This window comes from Athalia rosae, chromosome 3 (assembly GCF_917208135.1).
Source record: "Athalia rosae chromosome 3, iyAthRosa1.1, whole genome shotgun sequence".
In the NCBI taxonomy this organism is placed as follows: Eukaryota; Metazoa; Arthropoda; class Insecta; order Hymenoptera; family Athaliidae; genus Athalia; species Athalia rosae.
Window position 1 is genome coordinate 18,467,405 of NC_064028.1, and position 21,385 is coordinate 18,488,789.

Here is a 21,385-nt window from a genome sequence, read left to right on the forward strand (position 1 = left end):
ATTTTCAATCTGTGGAGGCGTAAATAAATAATGAGTGCATTTCACTTGCCCCCTCTCGGTGAGCATCAGTATGAAATCGCGACCTGTCGCAACAGAACAAGTTTGCCGGTTTTTTAAATCTCCGCACGAACCGCTCGCCGCGCACCTGTCAGTCGCCGTTTATATTTGCTGCCGAACTGACGTACATTTGAATAAGTTGAATTGCAGTATCTGCTCATTGAAAATTACAAAAATGTTGTACAAATTTGCTATTGTTTCATTTTGTTTCTGTGTCACGTTACAAAATATAGGTTCGTTGGCGGAAATGAAATCGGAACAAACCACCACAAATACTGCACTCGCAAAATTAGTAAAAATGTTTTCTAAACCTGGTGCATTCAAACAGGTAAGTATTTAGAAAATAATCCAAGAGCACCAGCTGTCTGAAATACTGCACTCTGATTAGTTCTTGTTTGGGTTTTGAAAAATTAGCAATCGATTATTTTTTACACATTTTAAGAGTTGATTTTTGTCATGAGCTACTGAATATATCTTGAAAATCAAAACAGTCAGACTCGACTCGACGACTGATTTGTGTTTTCATAAATTGATTTTACATTTTTTTGCTGATCCAACAACTGTAATAATTATGTTTAGATGAATACACTTCTTGGTGAGAGTTCCAGCGAGGAGACTTCCACATCTTGTCCACTGGGTGAAGATGGTCTAGAATGTCGAAGAGCCGAGGCGCGAAGATCTGTGGATTGTCCCTATGGTAAGATAAAACTGAAATCACACAAATAAGTGAAGCATTTAGAGTATCAAAATCTGTAAAGAAACGCTAATCAAAATTAGATCTCCAAAACCAGAAACATTGAAGGTACTGTAAAAAGGAAAAATAAGGAAGTTGACAAAATTCTACGTAGTTCAAACAAGTGAAGATGGTCTCTTCTTTTCTTTATCTATTATTGAGTTGAACAGAATTAATATTTAATGAAACCTGTAGATGCACATGGAATGAAACATCAGGTGAATGAAACCTGTGGTATAGGGGATTATTGCATAAGTTTATGAAGAGGAGCGATTAAATCTTCATGGCTCTCGCACATAGTTGCGTTACCTATCAGGTTGTGTATGAAATGCATTCTATAACTTTGGAGTCAACAATGGCCCGACCTTGACAATAGCCACTCCCACACGAGTGTGCAACATCAACCACAGAAACAGAAACAGCGTATGGAATTACATACATGTATGTTATGGAGACCGTGTATAAGATGTATTTTTAAGTAAATGAAACAATAACAACATTTGTTTTCAATAATAAATGACATGCTGCATTATGTCATAAGGTCAATTGCACGATAAAAAATTTGGGGTACAAACCAGCTAATATCTAACGTCCGAGGGAATTCCATTGAATCATTAAATGCCATAGGGTATGATGCTTCAAGAAAGCTGGAAGTTTTCGGTACTTGGAGAAAGTTGCAAAATTCATAATATCAAATCTGCAAGTGAAACTCTCCATTGTGACAAATTTAATTTCCATAAAAGCAGTACAAGGTGTACCTCGATTTACGGTTTCACCAGAATATTATGCTTATACCCACGATTGGAGGATGCTAATGCGGCAACTATTTTTTATTTTCATTATTATTTTTATCACTTACTTATTGATTCTAAACATGTATTCAATTTCTGTTGCAGGAGATTGTTACTGTGGTAATTGTGCAGTTGCTGGGCCTCATATGTGGTCAACATGTTGTCGCGAAAGTTTAAAATGCTGTTCTCATTTGGCAGCAGCATGTAGGACCTGTGATCATCCCTCTCTGTACCCATTTTGTGCCAAACATTTCAAAAAATGTATAAATCACATGAATGAAAAAAAACAGAAGTAAATCTAACAATCGATCATTCAGTTTTACTATAGTTTGTGTTTGAATTGCATTCAGTTTGAGAATGTGTATTACAATTCAGACACAGACACGATCCTGGGATTTATCATGGAGTTGGTTTACCGATACAAACTTGGGAAAATAGAATTCCTTGCCATATTTGACACTCCATATTACATTACTAACTTTGAGTTAAACCACTTTGTAATTGCCCAAGTAGGGGGCTTACTAAATTAGAAGTCGAACTGGTTACGACTATAAACATTGCCCTGTAGAGAAGGTTGTACAATCAAACCAGATGATCAACATTTTCTACTTTAGAATACGTGATATATCTAGCATATGATTGGCTTGGAAAAGAAGTACAATCAACTTTACGATGATTATTATTTTATAATAAATAAAATATCTTGGATCTTCAAAAGGCATGATTATAGGAAACTCTTTTACACGCTGTTCAAATATCTGACTATGAGTAGAAAAAATAAATGTTCTGATCTATGGGTGACAACCTGCAGACATTTTACCTTGTGTAATATTATAAATATGCATAATTATGAATAATATATTGAATCAAAAAAAGAAATAAAAGTTTTTAAATAAATACCAATGTTTAAATACAATCATTGACAAGCTTTATTTGTTTACCTTTCGTAATAATTGGTTAATTAACTGTTAATTCTATTGACGGGGTAAAAGGGGTTCGTGTTGATTAAGATGCTGAGCACAAATTTACAAAATACAGTCAGATGCAAACCCAATGGGCCTAATGATAGAATTCTCCACCAGCAAATCTCTCATTTTTCAAAAGTGCCATACACAAAAAGAATTTCTAAAATTTGTCGTTACACAGCTAGCTTACAAACTTGAAATTTTACACTAACTGTATTTTATACAATGGCCAAAACACAGGTATAAATACTAAAACATTCAGTCCCTCGAAGTCTGTTCACTTAACTGCTTGATTGTAGACTTAAATTAATACCTATTTCATAATTTATCAAGAATTTGTCAATTTACCTAACGTTCATTTTCCAATAAATTTTGGCGTAAAAAAATTTCAGCCCTAGCAGATTTAGCACCATATACAGACCCAAAGGACGAAAATATCTAACAACATTGGATAGAGAATAAATGAACAAATTGGAAAAGTTTTGCTCTGTTAGTTTGTAGCGGCACAACATTTTACTGTCAGACTAATTAAGTCATGGGCATTCATAATTTTGTGTTCACTAAAGAAAGTAGGTAAAATAATACCGACTCCATATTTACTAACTCTACACTTTGGATGAGACACTTCTTCTAGAAGAACAGAATGGTCAAATGAAGGTAATTAAAAATTTGTTAAAGAACGAGTAAGGCTCGACAGTTGGATCTGCTCGCCATCCAGGAGCGCAATTAAAATGTTAAAAATTCTTGCTACGCTTCTTACATTACGAAAAGCAACATATATGTATATTATGATCCTTAAAAAAGTGAGCAACCATCTCGCGGAAAAGTTATTCCTCTATTCATATATTCTTTTTCTTGTTTTCAGAGCGTCAAATGCTTTTGTAGGAATACGAAAAGTAAAAAATGAAAATCGATAGATATGAAATTAGAAAATAAATGATTAAAAAGAAAAAAAAACATCTCGACATGTCAGTTTATTATACAAAACACGGAGATCTTGATCTATTATGTGATCATAGATTATGGTGTATAATTACTTATGAGTTGAAATCTATTGTGTATTACAAAGAGGGACAATTACGCTATTTTATTTATTATATACCGAGAAATATGGAGACTATAGTATATTTATTTACTGAATCGGACATGAACGGCTATTATCAAATGAATAAGTGTCGATGAACTTAGGTTTAAAACAGAGGCCAAGGCTATAATACAGGGAAAATGCCGGGCTCTTTTAAACGACGATGATTACAATACCAATAATAGAAAAAAGTCAAATTTTGCCGAACTTGGATTAATTACACTAATTTTGAAACAAAAAAAGTCTTACATAAAATAGTGGAATCCCAAATTATGCTAAAGAGTAATGGTCAATTTCATCTCCGAACATGATCTTGATGATTTTCAGTTCACAAGCACTAAACACAGTTTCCAGCAATCTCCCCAAGTATTATTTTTTGAATTCCAAATATTCAACTAGGAATTACCGGTATTATTACAATTGCTTACTTTGTGCACGCGCAAACATTATCACTTTTGAAAACCTGTTAATGTAAAAAATGATCTTAACATCCGATAATGGAGCTGGCCTTCTCGAAAGTAATGAATTTTTTTTATCTAGAATCCAAAGATGTTAAGTTTCGTTTAAAAATACTCACAGTTTGGAGGAAACAATAGATATACACAGAGTACAGGTACCGCCGCTGACGTAACTGAAACCAGCGACCAAGACTGTCTTAATCCTAAAAGTCTAGAAAGATTTTTTTTGCTTATTCAGTTACTCGATTGTTTTTAATTATTATATAACACTTATTACTGCCTTAAGACCTTTACAAATGTTCATTATAGCTATCAATTATTATATTCACTCGAGCGCTCATATTATGCACTCCTGAATCTTTTAGTTAGTTTTTGTCTTGATTAGTTTATTTTCGTTTTTTTTTGTTTTTATTTTTTTTAGTATTTTTTATTTTTTTTTGGATTTATATTCCACATTGAAGGTAAATAAAGAGAAAAAAAAATTTACCGATGGCGTTTATCAAAAAACCTGGTTCTTGGTGTTCGCCAAAACATTCATACATGTTTGCCGATTGTTACGAATTAGAATGAACAATTCAACGAATTATTTGATATCTCACATCAAAATAGCAAAGAAGAATAACAAAAATTAGGTGAATTTAATTTTTGCAACAATCACCAACGATACCGATTTAATTATTTTACAAAAATTTATCAGATTCATTCTTAAACTACAATATGTTTATTATCTTTCATTCAATTGTATCATATATCTGTGTGTCAACGTTTGTCGATCATCAATATGAAGTCAAATATCAATATTCAATATTGAATTATACTCGGACTATGATACGACGCTTGTAATGACAAAAAACAATATAATAATATTAATAATAATAATAATAATAATAATAATAATAATAATAATAATAATATATCTACACTTTCTCGAACCAATAATTATTGGATTGATTATTGTGTTTATTCAATGACCACTTAGTAACGTAAAGTTCCCATGCTTGAAGATTCGGTTTTGTTAATGACGATAATCCATGTTACAATAAATAAACAGATATATTCATATCAAATAAGAGAACATTTATGGATTGATTGTTCGGATCATTAAACTTTTTGATATATTTAAATCGTTGAACATTACCAACTGTAACATTTTCGTGTTTTCTTTCTTATTTTTTTCTTCTGTTTGTTGGTTTTTTCCTTGTTTGTTCTTTTAACGATACATTGATTTCTTTTAATTAATTATACTTTATGAAACACTGCAATGTCGATTGGTTATCAATATTCAGTATTGACTATAATATTTGTACGATCCAGTTATCTTTAATTTAAAAGAAGTCACGTACATATTTATCATTCATCAGCATTTTTATTTCTTTAATTAATATTCATTAGTTTCATTTTTTTAGACTATTTATTTTCATTTAGCTTTTCACTGGTTGCGTTTAAACACGTTCGGTTACGTTTTCCAGTTATGTGGGTGAGCCCGTGGCGGAGCCTGACTACTTTGAGCCTGAGATGCTTGAGACGGGATCATATCCAGTAAATATTGACGTTGAAGATCAGCTGCCTGTCTTTGGAGTTCGACAAGCCCTTTACCACCCGCTGCCTGTGCCATTGCCAACTGATAAGGGTACAGTATAGGGTTAAAAGCCGGCAACAAATGAGCAGGCAACGGCTGATGAGGAGGCAATCCAGGGACTTGATTTTTTGTAAGTTCTGTGGAAAATAAAGTTCATTGATCGGGAAATCGGAGTTCGAGCACAACAATTAAGAATAGGGTTGAGAAAGTACAATGAGAAAAATCACTACAAATCGAGTTGATAGAGAGAAATTACCTGTGACATAGAAAGTGAAACACGGAAGAGAAAAGAACACGATGGAAAACTCACCTCTGAGTAGTTGTTGGTGCAACGCAGCAGCCGCTGCTGCGTGATGTGGGCTGAATTTCCCACTGTCCGCTAGTTTTGCTAGTGGGTGTTCTTGAAGTTTAGGTGTCGGAGGAGTTGGAGCCGGTGCTGGAGCTTGCGGTACTGGCTGGGGTGCCGGCGGAGTAGCCACTCTCCTTGTGGGTGTCGATGCCTTTGGAACCGGCTTTGGAGGAGGTGGATCCGGACTTGGACATGCTGCTTGTGCCAATCGTTGCTCTATCTCCTGCTCTTGTTGTAATGCTTTCACAAATGCTGTTTTTAATCTGTTGAAACGAAAATTTTGCAATCAAAATAACGCTCCTAAACCGCTCGTTGAATAATATACAACCATAGGGACATTGTTACTTGTACGCACCGGTTAGTATGTTCAGCTTTGAGGGCTTTCTTCACGTTAGTCGTTACGCAATGTTCGCATATGACTCGAGGATCGCGACCAGCCGGAGGTCGTTGAAACGTTGCATGTTGACCCCTTGGTCCTTCTTTTTTGCCACCACCTGCAGATTTTTCCCACTTCCAAACTGGTGTGAAATCAGTCCTGCATTGAGTACACTCGAATGGTTCTGGAGGTGGAGGTATAGCTGGTTCTTTCGTTATAAAGTCAACTACGTGTTCCAAACCAACCAGATAAATAAATTCTGTATTGGAGGGATTCGGCACAAAATGCATTTCTGGTGGTGGCGGCTTTGGCGGTGGAATTTGTAGAAGAGTCTTTTCTAACTGCTTGCGCAAAGCCAGTTTAGCGGCTGCTTGACGTTGAGCAGGAGTTTGATTATCTTCTCGTGTTCTTTCCTAATTAGAACAGAAATACAAAAAAATATTCAACCACCAGGTTATGCTATTATAACCAATCAAAGCTCGACGTTGTATTAACTACAATCACAACGGATGACACTATCAATTTGGTTTACACGTTACTAACTAAGAAGGTATAGCAATTTGATGGCTCTAGGATTTACTGCTACAATTGAAAGATTTTGGTTATTGACTCATCCATTACCAATAAAGGAAGGGACAAATAAAATGTTTGTTTTTGCTTATCTCAGATATGAATGATAACAACTTATTAAAAAAACAATTACGAAAATTGAAATACAATTCGATGAATCGAAAAGTACCTGCTCAGGAGGCGCAGGGGTGCTTATTGACGTGCTGGGTTTATTTTCCTGAGTTCCGATAAGCTGCTTTGTAATAATAACATAGAAAAAATAGTTATTGTGCTTATTGCTTATTAATAACAGTCAATATTAATCAAATATAATCAATCGTGATGATTTCAACTGATTCAATTACTTCCAATTATAAATAATTTATGCAAATATTTTTTTATCGCCCTAGTTTCAAACTAAATGCAGAAATTAACCACAAACCTGATGAGCGATTGCAGGTGTTGGATCTTTGGTAGATCTTTCGGTTCTGTCCGCTGGTGCATGATAACTTGGAACGTTAGGTGCTACGCTCGAAGGTCTACCTCTAGGATGAGGAGGTTGTGGTATAACCATGTTTGGTGGCATACCGGTACTGGAAGTAGCATTTCTGGCTGTCGTTGGTGGTAACAGTATACCTGGTGGTGGCCCATGTAAACTAATGTTTCTACTTGGAGGCAATTGACCTCTCAATAAGGGCGGTGGGGCTTTGCTGGCCCTATGACTGTGATAAAATCATAAACGAAATGATAGTAACAATCATAAAAAAGATATATATAATACGAACAAAATAATGGAGTTATGAAGTTTGAATTTAATCAAACGAGTAAGTTACTATTAATGTGGAATCTAAGTTAATTACCTGTGTGCCACTGGTTGTACTGTGACTGGTGGGGGTAATTTACTGGGTACTTTTGGAACTGCCGCAATGTTTTCTTTGAGCTGCTGCGACTGTCTCAACTTTTTAAGCAATACTAATTTCATTTCTTCAGATCTCAGGTCTTCTCTTAGCTTCCTAAGATTTCTTTCACGTTCTGCTAATTCATCTGAGCTTAGTTCTTTGATTGGTAATAACGGCGGCATTTCACCTAAAAATGGATCAAAATAATTTCCGATCATGAGTCAGCAATTTAAGTCATACAAAATTAGAAAACTGTGACAGCTAAGCAGGTAAAGCCTTCGTGATAATTATAATTGCGGTAAGTGGAGTACAATATATTACCTTCCTCACTATCTGAAGCATTTCCGTTTACGTAACCGTTGATTCTTGGTTCGTCAGGACTTTCTGCATAACTTCTTTCGGTTCTAGGTCTCAAGTTACGACGGGGTCTTCTATCCTCGCCTGACTTAGCACCCAGTATACCTCGGGTTGCGTTTTGAATATTTCTAGCCTCTGGTATATTGTTTTCTATTCCAGGACTAGCTGCAAAATGTGCACCTAGATCCAGTGGAACACCCAGATCACTGGAATTCGTAGGGACGGACGGGGAGTCCCTTCTACTGCTACTGCTATAAAAAAATTAACAGTTTTCCATATCAGATTCATTCTTTTGTGTAATCCTCAGGTTATCTATGCAAGGCTGCTTGTTTTTATTCAATTCCGTGGGACGTTTTGTAAATCAGACCACTGAAGTTTAAGTTGATTATTTATCTAAGAGCTAAGTATGTATAATTTAATCAGAAGTTATTGTATCTGTGGTTAACCGCTGTACTGGAATATGAGTCAAGTACTGATAAATATTGCAAGTATAAAGAACAAAAATAAGACAAAGGGTTCGATGGATAAAATTAATGTCTACATAAAAATTGTAAAACTGGATTCCAAGTTGAAACATCAAATGAGGATAATCAATATTTGCGTTCATAAGTTAATTCTATGGTATGTTATGATAAGAAACGAGTTCTTTGACATAACTAAATAATTTAGAACTTCAACATAGACATACCACACCGATACAACCGACAAACTTCTGTGCAATATTTTATCAACTGTACGTTGAACAAACGAAATAGCAATATCAGTAGAACGGTGTGAAATAATTGTTATTTGTCCAATGGTTACATAAAGCTACATTTACCAACACCGCAGTAGTTAGTAGAAATAAGAAAAAACTGCTCAGACATTAATTACTTCTCCAATTTTGGTATTAAATAAGAAGTTTTGTAGACATTGAGAATTCTACACAAAATTTTATAGTATCGATGCTTGAGGAACACTAATTATAAATCTTGTGATAAAAGAAAAAAAAACTTGGCTCAATTAATGAAAAAACAAGACTAACAAGTTGCAAGCACTAACATGAGTTACAAATACTTGATTCTTACCTGACACTAAGGTCAACCACAGTATCCCCGTCCAAATCCATCGCCTCCATCCTCCCCAGTGCTACGACCCTATAAAATAGGAAGAGTAAAAATTCTCAATATTTGTAACAAATAGATCAATTGTTGTTGCTACATAATATGAAAATAAAGCAATCATCTGACAAAGAAGTGAAAATTTAAACAAACTGCAACAAAAATATGAAAAGACGACTTTCATAACATAGAAACAGCGATAAGATCACTGTTTTTCTAGTATTACACGAAGTTGGTCAAAGAATAATCAATAAATAAAAAGGAAATCAATGGAAATGGTTGTTTGCATAAATGGGACATTCTGAAACGAGAAGATGAACAAAATATTTTATATATGTTAAAAAAAAAACCTGTCTGAAAAAGAAAAATTGGAGGGTAACAAAACTAAGTGAAGTTAATTAGGCAGAACGCTTTTTTTTCTATTAATCAAGTGATCAAAAAGAAGAAAAAAAATAGGTGATGATTGTTAGGGGATTATTGCGAAACGGACTGTTTTAAAGCGAGGTAACATTTACAAAGTTCAGTGATTAGCACTACGGTATTTCAGCATATCAGGAATACAGCATTCCATTCGTTGACTAAAATATCACAAAATACGAGATCTGAAGAGAAAGCTAGATGGAAGGCAGCAGCAGCAGCAGCAGCAGAGAGACAGTAATGAGAACTGCAGTACATACAAATACAGAAAATCCTTATTAAAAAATAATGATAATAATAATAGTAATAATAATAATAATAACAAATGATACTGATAGGAGAATAATGTGAAACTAGATGCATAAATGTAGAAAAAAAAAAAAATTGGTGTAGCATCCCCAAGTGAAGAGAGAGAGAGAGAAAGAGAAAGATAGAGAGAATACGCACGCACGCACACGAAAGAGGATTTCACGACAGAAAAGTCGACACGACGACGATGACGACGACGACGAATCGACGAATACACAGAAATACGTCACGTATATATAAAAACATATATACATTGGGACGCGTACGCGCATCACATACATGACACCACATTCTCACAAACCGAACGAACGAACGAACTCAGGAAGTAATATTCTAACCTCTAGCTGAGTTGAACCCGGCTAAACACACATCAAAATCCAATCATGAGCTTCATCTCCCAATAGCAATGATGAAATAATTGAAGAAATAAAGAACATAATACACCCGAGACAATCACATCACCGATACGTATCACATATATATCTCGATTTTAATACAAGCCGAATATCCAAAACCCAAATCAACAAATTAAATTTGATGCTTCGGAAGTAGCGTCTCTACACAATGGCAGCTAACCGTAGCAAGCAAAGGGGCCAGGGGGCAAAAAGGGTGGCAGCGGGGGGAAGGAGGGAGGCAACTCGCCGCGACGGCAGGCGGGAGTCGAGGGGGGAGAGGGAATGGGGTGGACGAGGGAAGAGAGGGAGGGAGGGACTGTCGCACATTAATTACTTCTCTCTCCGCTTGCTCGCCTCTTTTCCCCTCCCGGCAGAGACCCCGTACACCTCATTTCCCCCCTGAAAGACCACCTCCTCCTCCTTTTACTCCCTACCGAATGCCGCACACACGAAATATAATCTTCACTCGACAGATTTTAACAAATTCAACGTTAAATAATATACCGTACTTGTCACGTACTTTATTCATGCAAGGAACCAGAGATAATTTCGGAGAGAATTTTTTTCCCCGAGACAACCCCCCAATGGATTCGAGCACCAAGGACCGTATTTACCGTTGTACTTTTATTTATTTAAAAAATCCTGCCCTGTCTGGTTTTTTTTTTTCAACAGTTCGTAATCGTTCGTCACTATTACGAGTTGTGAAATGATATTTGGTAGTTCGTTGTTAACTCATCGTACAGCCCAGATATACCCATTATGTATGTATAGATATATTTGATAGGGTATTGTGTAATTATTTCGGGCTGACAATTGTAGACGAGATATGATACGTGGCCATTTTCGTTATCTTGGAATCTTGATGTGAGCGTTCAACATAGAGAGGAGAGAAGATTTGTTTTTTTTTTTATTCCACATTTTTTGCGACTGACGGAAAGAACATCGGTGTACCAGTCATCTATTCCCTCGTAACTAAAATTTGTTACTAATTTTTGTGTGTCCGAAGCGGTTTTGAGAGTTGGGAATAGATTAATAGATCTGGAATGTTTAATAGAAGCCATCAGCTATTCCTCCCGCCTTTTTACTCGAGCAGAGGGAGAAAATATTTGATTATATATTACGTATATAGAGAGAAGTAATAGTTTTGTGGTTAGTTGGAAGATTGGAAAATTGATGGAAAGAATAGATGGATAGTTGGATAATGTGAGATTCTTGTTTCGAATCACCGTTATCTCATTATACGGCAAATTTAACGTTGAAATTCAAGAATCTTATGGTATACTATAGTTAATGAATGATCAGCGACGTGGAAGTATTTACGACGTATGCAAGAATGTGTAACGACTGAGGAGGATTATCGTGGTCGTCTCGCGTTTGGTATTATTGGCAATTAGAATGTAGTGGAATACCGAAAATAAATGAAATCAATTTCATGGGCATTGAGGCTACGTAATGGATACTATATGGGATTAGGAGGGTGAAGGTATCGTCTCATTATATCGATAGTGAATAATTGGCTCGAATTGGTGAGACTCATAGGTTAATTTTGCGAAGATCGGTGAATTAGTTTTGTAATACCGAGAATTTTGATACCCAACACGAGGTTACTCGGTGGACGTGAATTTTGAAGATCGGGAGGTCAACCGATGCGTATGACGGGGTCGCTTGCCTCAAGATTTCCCTATATTTCTCGTTAATAACCGGGAGTTCGTGGTCGTGGATTATAAAAATGCAATTGCCAATTATTCACGAGTATTTTGACACCCAACATGCCCACATTCTTTGCACAGCGAAGACATACCTGGGGGTCAATCAAGGTTGGTCCAAATTTGTGTAAACCGCTTGACACACAAATCGATTACACAAAGCAGCCGCTCTCCACACACTCGTACGTACTAGTAGGGAATTCGCCGCACTTCACCGCATTATATCCAATAAGATATTACACTTTTCTGATATTATTCTACACACACGATCCCACATCTTTTATTGATACGATATTTTAAACACCTTTTAAACACTTTATCAACCCTCAAACGTACCTAGCTCTCCCGCAGAGGGGTAAAAGATTAACACCGCCTTCGCGCAAAAATTAACGAGAGTGATTCAATATGGCGGCCTTGTTCTGCTGCTGCTGTTCTTTCCCCCCACTTTCGTATTTCTCCCCTCTCACCGCTCCTGCCCCGGGAAGCGCCGCTGGCTACGGGGCTCACCGGAAGGGCACCACGGACTCCGTAAATACGAGTGACAATCATCCAAACAAATCCACGTGCTTCTGCGCACCCTCATTTGAGCGGCGAAACTCAAGAAACTTAAGGGCTCGCCGTCAAAACGGATTAACGCAATATCTGCTTTCCTTTCTTCCAGGATAACGGCTCTCCGATGTTTTAATTCATTCCACAATCTAGGAATTGTGAAAAAAAAAGAATTTATACGTATTGTGAAACTGTGAAGTCGTAGATCATGGATCTTTGCAGCAATAACCACTGAATTTTTTGGAACTGGATTCCAAAATTTCAATGAGGCGACTTTGCATATTATCTGCTTTCCTCATTTCCACAAATACCAATTCGTTTCAGTCTAAAATTGTATAAAAAAAATTAATCTTGAAACATGAAACGAGAGAGTTTTGATTTTTCTCTCTTTGCAGCAATGATTATCTGATACTTGTTCTAACAGCAATAGGAGTCGACTCATCAGAACCATTTATTTTTCAAACTTCCAATGATAATGAATGAAATTATTAAGCTGGTTATTGCTAATTCGAAGTGCTCCTTACGAATAAATGAAAGTATCTACTCGGATGCTTAATATGCCATACATAATTTATTTATCGATACATTTTTTAAATTCATTTTTTTTACATGTATGTGAAATTTTCTTTTATACACCAGTAATCGTAAAATTACCCATAAATGTATACACATAATACAATAGAAATTCAAGTGATAATATGGTTTGATAAATAATCTGGTTGTACGTATAAAGAAAAATTATCGGGATTCATTTAGGTTTTTTTTTGCGGAAGAAATAGATGGGTCATTAAATAATTTTCAATTACTTGATCATAAACATAGTGTGTAATATAATTATTTGACACGAGATATTTAATCGACGCACATGTCTATTTTGGATACTCTACGACTTTGTTTGGCATCAATTAAATAATCACCGTGACATGTTTACAATACCGCAAGGATTATTAAAAAAATACACGGCTAGATCTTGCATTTCAGCTTTCGGAGACTTGAAAAAAAAGATACATATTTGAATTAATGATAGCACATTAATTATAATTAGTTAAATCCAAGCTTGAAATAATAGGTATAAGTATGCGGGCTGGTAATTGTAAATCGGCATTGTCTTAGCCGTTTATTTTGCAAAGGTTTATATCTTGCAAGTTCAACAGGTATTTGCAAGTTTCCATAATATTCGGACATTTGATAGCCGTCTCTCAATTACACTTTCCAACTTACGGCAAGAGTGTTATTTCAAAATTTTCTCATGCTGGAATGAACCGACAATTCAAAGGTCTAGTGATATAAGAGCATGTGTTCTATTTCAAACGCACATTGTTTTTGTTTCATCACTTAAATCGAGTAAAGTCTTTAGGAACTTATAATACTGTTTACAGAGGCCCTCCAGTTCAAGCTTAGATGCTCAAACCTGATTGAAAGTTCCTACATTTTTCTAGCTCTTATAGTCGCCAGATAAATTCTCAGAGTCGGAGTGACAATCAGAATCCATTCTAATGTAACATTTGAATGGTTGAAGTGAATGCGAGAGATGGCTAATGTGAATCATCCGACTTACATTATTTTTCTTTCGATGCAAGGTAATTTCCATTTGGAAATATCAAAGTTTAGCTAACCACATATAATTCGTGTTCTGACAATTCATGACAGCATTGTCCATCGATTAGCCATAGTATTGTTTAAATTTGTCAGCAACTATAACATCTATGTTAATGTAAGCAAGAGGAGAGAGGTTTTCAATTCAAATTTAACTCTCGTATGATAGTTTATGGAATGGGTTGAATTGAATTGACCTCTCTTTCGACTGAATTACTCTTTACTGCTGACTACCAATCGAGATTTGAGGAATCGCCTCATCAACTGACTCAACTACATTCAAATATTCAGATATAGATATTTGAATTCGAGAGAGCCTAGCTGTTTAAAAAAAATTTTACAAGATGATATTTTAAGTAGGTTTCACCCTCTAAATTCCAGTGTGTCGATAATATACATAGCATTGTCTCATCTAGCAATCATTGAACTTAAATTTGATGCGTTTCATGCGTAAGGAGCCTCTCAAGTATCTCTCTACGATTTTATTTTGTATCACAGATGTTGAAAATATTAGCCCATTTCGTACAGCTCACTCGAGACCTGTATTTTACGAGGTTTACATTCTTTCTTTGCTTAGTTGTTAATAACGATCACAGTTGTTATCTTGGCATTATGTACAAGAAGATACCTTACTAAGGCCTGCCTTAGTAAAAAAAATATACATTAGTTTTTTTCAAAAAATAGATCTTAACACGTTTTGTATTCTCTACAATTTGAGATTCGTACATTACAGCGATTTGATATGGGCAGGCTGTTTATGTTATGAATTATCCAGGAGAAAACTTTCGAGCGAGCTTTGGGCATATTCAGATCTAAACTACCTTGCGCACCATCTCCGATACACATATTCATAGAATGATGACCAGTCACTTACTCAATCAGAGAAAAAGTTGACACAGAAAAATTAAAACCAATTGGTTTTAATCTTTTGTTTTGTGTACTTCAACGAACTCAAACCAAGATAGTTTGGGAGTATAATATGTAATGATTTTAGTTATTCTAGAAAATTAACATTTGTGCTTATATGCTTTGAATGTTACGAATTTTGTAAGAGCAAATATATCTATAGTTTTCTGTCAATTTCCATGAATATGAGATTATCCCAGCACGGTCTTTTACTTATATACCTTTTCAAAGGCTCAGTCTTATGATTTTGTCTCAAGTTAGTAATAGATTAATATTTTACTAATGGTAAAAGGCCGTGCGAGCTTTGGAAGTTTTGTACAATATTCAGAGACGGTGCAATATCACGTTATTCACCTACGCGCGGGTATCCCTGCATATTTTTAAAATCTTATTATTTGTTTTTATATCTTTCGTTCCGTTCTCACCAACTTTATGAGACTTTTTTTAGACGCCGCGTCCGTCAAATACACTTGTTAGGACCTCGCTTTAAATTTAAGAAGTAAATAACAAATCAAATTCAACAAAATAATACAGCACCAACGATTAACAAACAACAATTTTTATACCACTCCATACTTAACATCACATTTTATATTTTATTCATTTCTGATAAGAATCAAACTGCCAAGTCTCGATGCTTTGTTCTGTACTTCATTCTTATGATTACGATCGCAACGAGACATCAGAGAATGCGCGTGTTATCGTCAAAGTCAAGAGGAGCAGGCCTGGAGCCTGGACAGAACTTCACCACACGCATACGCTTAACGGACTTAGAATTATTCTTGTTGGGCGTCGCGAGTCAAATTTTTGTTAAAAATTATTCTTACCGCGACTCAGGTACATGTTGAGGTCCGTTTCAACAGCTCAATTACACATGCGAGGAAAGTTTATCTTTTGTTTTCCTTGTCACATCTATTACTGTCACTAAATCCTTTCAAACAAACAAACATACACTGCGATTTGAAAATAAGAGCAACATTTCATTGCATTCGTACGCGACGTTTAAACGAAAGACGTATAGGATTACATATAAAATGAAACAAGATGTACGTAGTTATAAGAATAATACGAGATAATAAAATAATTATACAAGGATTCGAAAAGTAAATAGCTCCTCAGAAAAAAACGGTATATCATTGGCGTTTTTAGCATCTGTCGGTTTCTGACGGGTATCTTTTGAAAACATCCAAAATCTCGCTAGATCACACGACATAAATGGATGCATGTCGATGCACTTCTTCAATATTTACTTTTCAATATTTTGTAGTTAAATCTATAGACGTGTTATAACGTTAACAGCTAATTTTTATACTTAGCTGGTACTGATCACTAAGAGCGCGATAAGAGCGAGATTGTTATACATCATAAAAAAAATTCAATATGAAAAACACTCAATTTGTAGTGCTAGGTTGTCACACTTACATTCGAAAAATTGACGATTATTATCTTAAATCTTGCACGCTGAAATATTGGATCAATCAGCAGTCATAAATTATTCAATAGAAGTGATCGCGCAGCTGATATCAACATTCTTGCAGTTATAGCGCTCTTAGCTATCACGAACGTATAATGTTCGTGAAAAAATCATCCGATTGGTCTTGGTATTAAAAATAACCTCGGATAGCGATTTGATTTTCTTATCAAACGATGTTTCGTTTGTTTTTAAGTTCTCATTAAAATATTCCGTATCTTATTTTACTTACGGTTTTTCTTGCGCTCTTTTATACACTAAATTCTCAGTGAAATGGAAAAATATTTATAATGTTCCTAACTATGAATGGAATATCGGGACCTGCTTCTGGAAGATTTTTGGTTCGGATTTATTACCATGCCGTAAGGCCAGTGCTAACTCATCATTAAATTTTATGTTATATTCAATTAACCACCCTGTATCATGGGTCCGAGTCACGAAAGGCTGTGTCGAAGCCTCGTCGTCTAAGGTGTTCAGCTAACGATTTTCATTGTGATTCATTAAAAAAATATTTCGATCCGTCGTATCATTGGCCTCACGGTCATGAGATCTTATCATTTTCGAAATCCTACCTACGAAATTTAATACAGCATGCGTTTATGCTGGTACTGATTTCCGATTAACCAAACCAAAACCGAACAATAAACATCACTAAGAGGTAAAAGCTGCCAATATGCCGCTTCAAGTTTAAATCATACCAAATAGGTAGTTCAAAGTGCACTATTTTCAAATAATATTGTTCACGAATCGATAAGACATAAACGCATGCCGACCAAAAGTTTTTGAAAATCGCGTGTCTTCCTTAAAAATAAATCAATAGAAAAATAAAGGATATAACTTTGCGTCCGTACTTCTGAGAATGCATCCCCAGAAATGGCTGCTACTGACGGGTGGTGCTAATAAGATATTTTCTTCAATTTTTAAACCATGTTACTTTTGATCTCGAAGAACCATTGGCATTATAACTTCAATACTGTCACCAACAACCGGATCCATGACTACGAGAGGTAGATTGATATCGCTTAACGGCTCCCAGCTACCACCCATTATTTCATTAATTTCCTGCAAGATACATTGGATTGAATACCTCTGAACCCAGTGAAGCCCATTTCCCAACATAGAAAATAGGTCAATTTGATTTGAAGTATAGAAAGTAATAATCCGAAACTTTTGAGAGTTTTGTGAACTGAAAACACTTCGAAATTTAGTTGTAGATGATTTTTGAACAAAATCTAACTCAAAAATTGCACTGATTATCAACTGCCCGGAGTAAAAAAGCTCAAGATGGAATGGAGGGTCAACAATTTAGTAAAGTAAAGAAAAATGCTCACGTTTGTTATATCTTCAGCCGAAGATATGTCGGTCAAAAGATCTCGCTCAGCAAACTCAAGTCGCTTCAATGTCAAGCCTCTCAGACGAGCAATGGCCAAGAGTTCTTCTTGGAAATATTTGTACCCGAGAAACACAATCTCAGTAAGCTTTGTACAGGTCCAGGCAAGAAGTACCAAGGGGTCAGGCCTAATGAAAAACATATTTCACAAAACTTCTAGCGATTCACTAAAGTAATGAATTTCATTTACTATATGAGTCTAATGTTTCTCAAGTGAGGCATTAACAACACCGACACAAACAAATCTTTAGAAAAAATTAGGACTCACAATTACTGATGCAATATGAATAAATGTTCTTACCTATCTGGTTCAGAAGTAGCAGGCATGCACTGTGACGAGTCCACAGAATCGATCCATATTACAGACCTCAAGATGTGAGGATACCAGCCCGATAGTAGATCTAGGGCTCTAACGTTGACTGACTCACAAAACAATACTTTGAGATATGCAAGAGGCATTGCTGGTTTCAGAATATCAGTATCCAGAACGATGACTGCGTCATACGAATGAAGGAGATTTAGGCGAAGCTCACAGCGGGGGCTGTAACCGAAGTCAATGGAATGAGGCTTGCATTAGATGAGGGAAATCATATTGTGATTCCATGAATCTCAAAAGTGAATGTAATTATCTGGAGTAATAGGTCGTGACATTACTTTTTGTCAACAAAAGACAGCCAGCAATCGTTTGTGGTCCCAGGATGATTCTCTTCCAGGCCATGAACGTGAATAACTAATCTTTCCATCAAACCATTGTCAAGTGCCTTTAGCAGATTATCGTCTACATAATCGTAATCAATAGTCAGTATCGATAATCTGCGAAAAGACCTAAACACCGAAGTATCCAGTTCTGTCAGAATGTAATCATCGGGATCATATTTCACAGAAGCCAGACTCAAATGAGTCAAATGATTGGCTTGGTGTTGTTTGAGTGGTGATAAAATCAACCCGGCACTGGCTGCTAATTCCTCAGCACATCCTAAACTCAGGGCTTGTAGAGACAGCGCATTTTTAACAATTTTAAGCAATGGTCCCATCAGAGGTGTGCATATGGCACGTCTGGAACAACAATTTAACGTCAATTTATACTTACGATATATAGAATGATTAGAAAATTAATATTCATTAAATAATTGTACCCCTCGTCTTTTGGACTGGTCCATCGAGTTGGCCATTCGAACAGACAACTGCTTGGCTCCAAAAAAAGTTTGCGTAGATGTATGTTAAAGCTCAATTTGGTAAGAAGCTTTGACGTCTCATTGACACAGTGTCCGGCAGTATCCCATTTTATCGTAGCCTCGCGGACGCTGCGACCGAAGCAGTTGGCCAAGAACCTGCGGATACAATGAACTCAACTTTCCTATTTTTCATGGTAATACTACAGCAGTTTTTTGTTGTTTGAATTTCTGAGTATTTGTAATAGCAGATAAATTCCAATTAGATCAGAATTGTATCCATTTTTGGGTTTATATCTGAAAAATTCATCTATTATATGCCCATAATCTAACTATTTATACCATGAAGGTAAATGCTTGTCAACTTTGGAATAAAATTTATGCCAATACGTACTGTACATAAATGATGATACTCACCGCGCTTTCGTCTTACCCTCCTCTTTGATTTGGAACTTGAAAGTCATTTTTTTCCAAAAGCATGGATGAAAAAGAGCATACCTCCAATTTCTGCATACCTGATAAAATAATCACAAACATCTTGCTGTTAGTCAATATAATAAGGATCTGGCAAACGTGATGAGACAAATTAAAATTTCTTAATAAACAGAGAACAGCAATCTGAATATAGATCTTGATAACTAAATACCAGACAATATTACACTGACAGTCTGATCCATCTATTCTCAACGGTCTGACAACGTTCATTTTTGTGGCATGTATTCTCCCGAAGAAACATATCAATTACATACAGAGCGGACAACGTGAAATTGCGCACCCAGATTTTGTGCGCAAGCGTGAATCAAAACGGCAGTCGAATTTATCATCTGCTAGCGTGTTGTACCAACAGCCTCAGATTTCAGCTGTAGCTGTCAAATTGTCGATCACCAATACAGCTAAGATCGCCGTATTTAAATATGACTGAGGTATGTTGTGTCAGGTGAATAATGCGACACAAAACCAGACACAGATAAGTAGGGTGGCATAGCATCAAATAAAATTGATCAATTGAATGAGAGATTAATTGAATGTCGACAGAAATACACTCATCGAAAAGTTCAGGTTAGGTCCTTGTATTTGACAGCTAAATCTGAAAGCGGAGTGTTGTTGGACATTCTGCGAAACAAATGCCGACGATCGCGCATGTGCAAATGGGGTGCGCAATTTCACGTTGTCCGCTCTGTATACATGTATGTATGCATTTTGTGAGAATTATAATTATTTGTTTTTAAATGATTCTGAAGGACAAATACGTTCCATAACTACGGTAATCGAAAATAGATTTATGTTATAGATGTAATGTGAAACAAAAATATGTATACAAGAAGAAACGAATATACGTCGAACCTGATTCTGTGATGTCGTGATAATTTGAACGACATATATTGTACATAAATACGCAAGACGATGCAGGTGACGAATGAAATTATTTGTAGGTTTACCTGTGAGGCCGCTATTTTTTCATCGTGAGGTAAATAAGAAAATATCTCGAGTAGAATGACGCTGGGTAAATTATTCCAGCAGGGACTGTTGTCTTCTTGCGCCATTTCTGTGATACGATTTACACTTTTGCAGGACGACGAACAGCTGTTTGCCGTCTCTGATGACAGCTGCTGCCCTTCGCCTTCGCCTGTTTTCCTTTCTAATAGAGGAAAACCTTGAACCAAAGGTTCTAAGGTAGTATTGTTATCAGGAACTTGTAAATCTGAGTTAAGTAAACACTGACTACGCACCATCTCCAGCCACCCCGACTGGCCAAATTTTAACGTCCCAACACTTTAAACACGATATTATTACTCTGCCATCCGCAACTCTCGTCGTTATTGCGCAGACACATACGTAATTTATACTCTTGTGATTGGCGTGCGTCGTATTGCGCACACACTCACCAACATCTAGGTAAAAAAAACTCACCAAACAAACGACTTCGTACAGTTATGATTTTTGAAGACAGAAATATAACTACACGTGCGAATAACGATAATCGTTATTTACTAATCAAGGTCCGATTGCGAAAAATGGGCTTGTTTCTCACCTGGTTTCACCCGTTTCTAAATTTGAATTACGCCTTGGATTTTACTCGCGGAATTTGCGGTCTCCACAAATATTTCAATATCCGAAAAAAGGATTCTTTCTACGGGCAACAGAAGAACCTTTCCATATCCTGCCAGGTTTGAAAA

General features: G+C 36.0%; 3 protein-coding genes across 12 annotated transcripts; 1 reads left to right on the top strand and 2 right to left on the bottom strand.

The window, feature by feature from the left end:
• The first annotated feature begins 70 nt into the window (after positions 1–70).
• On the top strand, positions 71–2,497 carry LOC105689860. The gene is made up of 3 exons (XM_012407201.3): positions 71–385; positions 637–754; positions 1,687–2,497. The coding sequence occupies exons 1-3, from the start codon at positions 71–73 to the stop codon at positions 1,875–1,877; spliced, it is 624 nt and encodes a 207-aa protein (XP_012262624.3). The 3' UTR covers positions 1,878–2,497.
• LOC105689857 (transcriptional repressor p66-beta) lies at positions 2,493–12,561 on the bottom strand. Of its 6 annotated transcripts, none has more exons than XM_012407194.3 (9): positions 12,220–12,561; positions 9,265–9,333; positions 8,162–8,448; positions 7,802–8,027; positions 7,384–7,663; positions 7,132–7,197; positions 6,372–6,805; positions 5,978–6,279; positions 2,493–5,804 (listed from the first exon to the last, which is right to left on the bottom strand). In XM_012407194.3, the coding sequence occupies exons 2-9, from the start codon at positions 9,312–9,314 to the stop codon at positions 5,545–5,547; spliced, it is 1,905 nt and encodes a 634-aa protein (XP_012262617.2). In that variant the 5' UTR covers positions 9,315–9,333; positions 12,220–12,561; the 3' UTR covers positions 2,493–5,544. The 6 variants fall into 6 exon arrangements, with proteins under 6 accessions (XP_012262617.2, XP_012262618.2, XP_048508433.1 ...); XM_012407195.3 differs by lacking the exon at positions 12,220–12,561 and adding an exon at positions 10,362–10,646; XM_048652476.1 differs by lacking the exon at positions 12,220–12,561 and adding an exon at positions 10,170–10,308.
• A 664-nt stretch (positions 12,562–13,225) lies between these two features.
• LOC105689850 (F-box only protein 33) lies at positions 13,226–21,380 on the bottom strand. 5 transcript variants are annotated; one of them, XM_048652481.1, is made up of 8 exons: positions 21,241–21,380; positions 20,648–21,100; positions 19,626–19,723; positions 19,173–19,367; positions 18,691–19,092; positions 18,338–18,577; positions 17,978–18,164; positions 13,226–17,708 (listed from the first exon to the last, which is right to left on the bottom strand). In XM_048652481.1, the coding sequence occupies exons 2-8, from the start codon at positions 20,939–20,941 to the stop codon at positions 17,577–17,579; spliced, it is 1,548 nt and encodes a 515-aa protein (XP_048508438.1). In that variant the 5' UTR covers positions 20,942–21,100; positions 21,241–21,380; the 3' UTR covers positions 13,226–17,576. The 5 variants fall into 5 exon arrangements, with proteins under 5 accessions (XP_048508438.1, XP_048508439.1, XP_048508442.1 ...); XM_048652482.1 differs by having other exon boundaries at positions 20,648–21,114; positions 21,241–21,370; XM_048652485.1 differs by having other exon boundaries at positions 20,648–20,847; positions 20,939–21,321.
• Between the last annotated feature and the right edge of the window lie 5 nt (positions 21,381–21,385).

Bases quoted from the DNA above. Each gene is read 5' to 3' on its own strand.
- LOC105689860 (XM_012407201.3), top strand. From the start codon at position 71: ATGAAATCGCGACCTGTCGCAACAGAACAAGTTTGCCGGTTTTTTAAA. The intron at 386-636 runs GTAAGTATTTAG...AATTATGTTTAG, and splicing joins AACCTGGTGCATTCAAACAG to ATGAATACACTTCTTGGTGA. The intron at 755-1,686 runs GTAAGATAAAAC...TTTCTGTTGCAG, and splicing joins ATCTGTGGATTGTCCCTATG to GAGATTGTTACTGTGGTAAT.
- LOC105689857 (XM_012407196.3), bottom strand. From the start codon at position 10,304: ATGTATGTGATGCGCGTACGCGTCCCAATGTATATATGTTTTTATATA. The intron at 8,449-9,264 runs GTAAGAATCAAG...ATTTTTTTATAG, and splicing joins GTGGTTGACCTTAGTGTCAG to CAGTAGCAGTAGAAGGGACT. The intron at 7,198-7,383 runs GTTTGTGGTTAA...ATTATTACAAAG, and splicing joins CACCTGCAATCGCTCATCAG to CAGCTTATCGGAACTCAGGA.
- LOC105689850 (XM_048652481.1), bottom strand. From the start codon at position 20,941: ATGGTGCGTAGTCAGTGTTTACTTAACTCAGATTTACAAGTTCCTGAT. The intron at 19,368-19,625 runs GTGAGTATCATC...TTGTATCCGCAG, and splicing joins GAGGGTAAGACGAAAGCGCG to GTTCTTGGCCAACTGCTTCG. The intron at 19,093-19,172 runs GTACAATTATTT...TTGTTGTTCCAG, and splicing joins ACCAGTCCAAAAGACGAGGG to ACGTGCCATATGCACACCTC.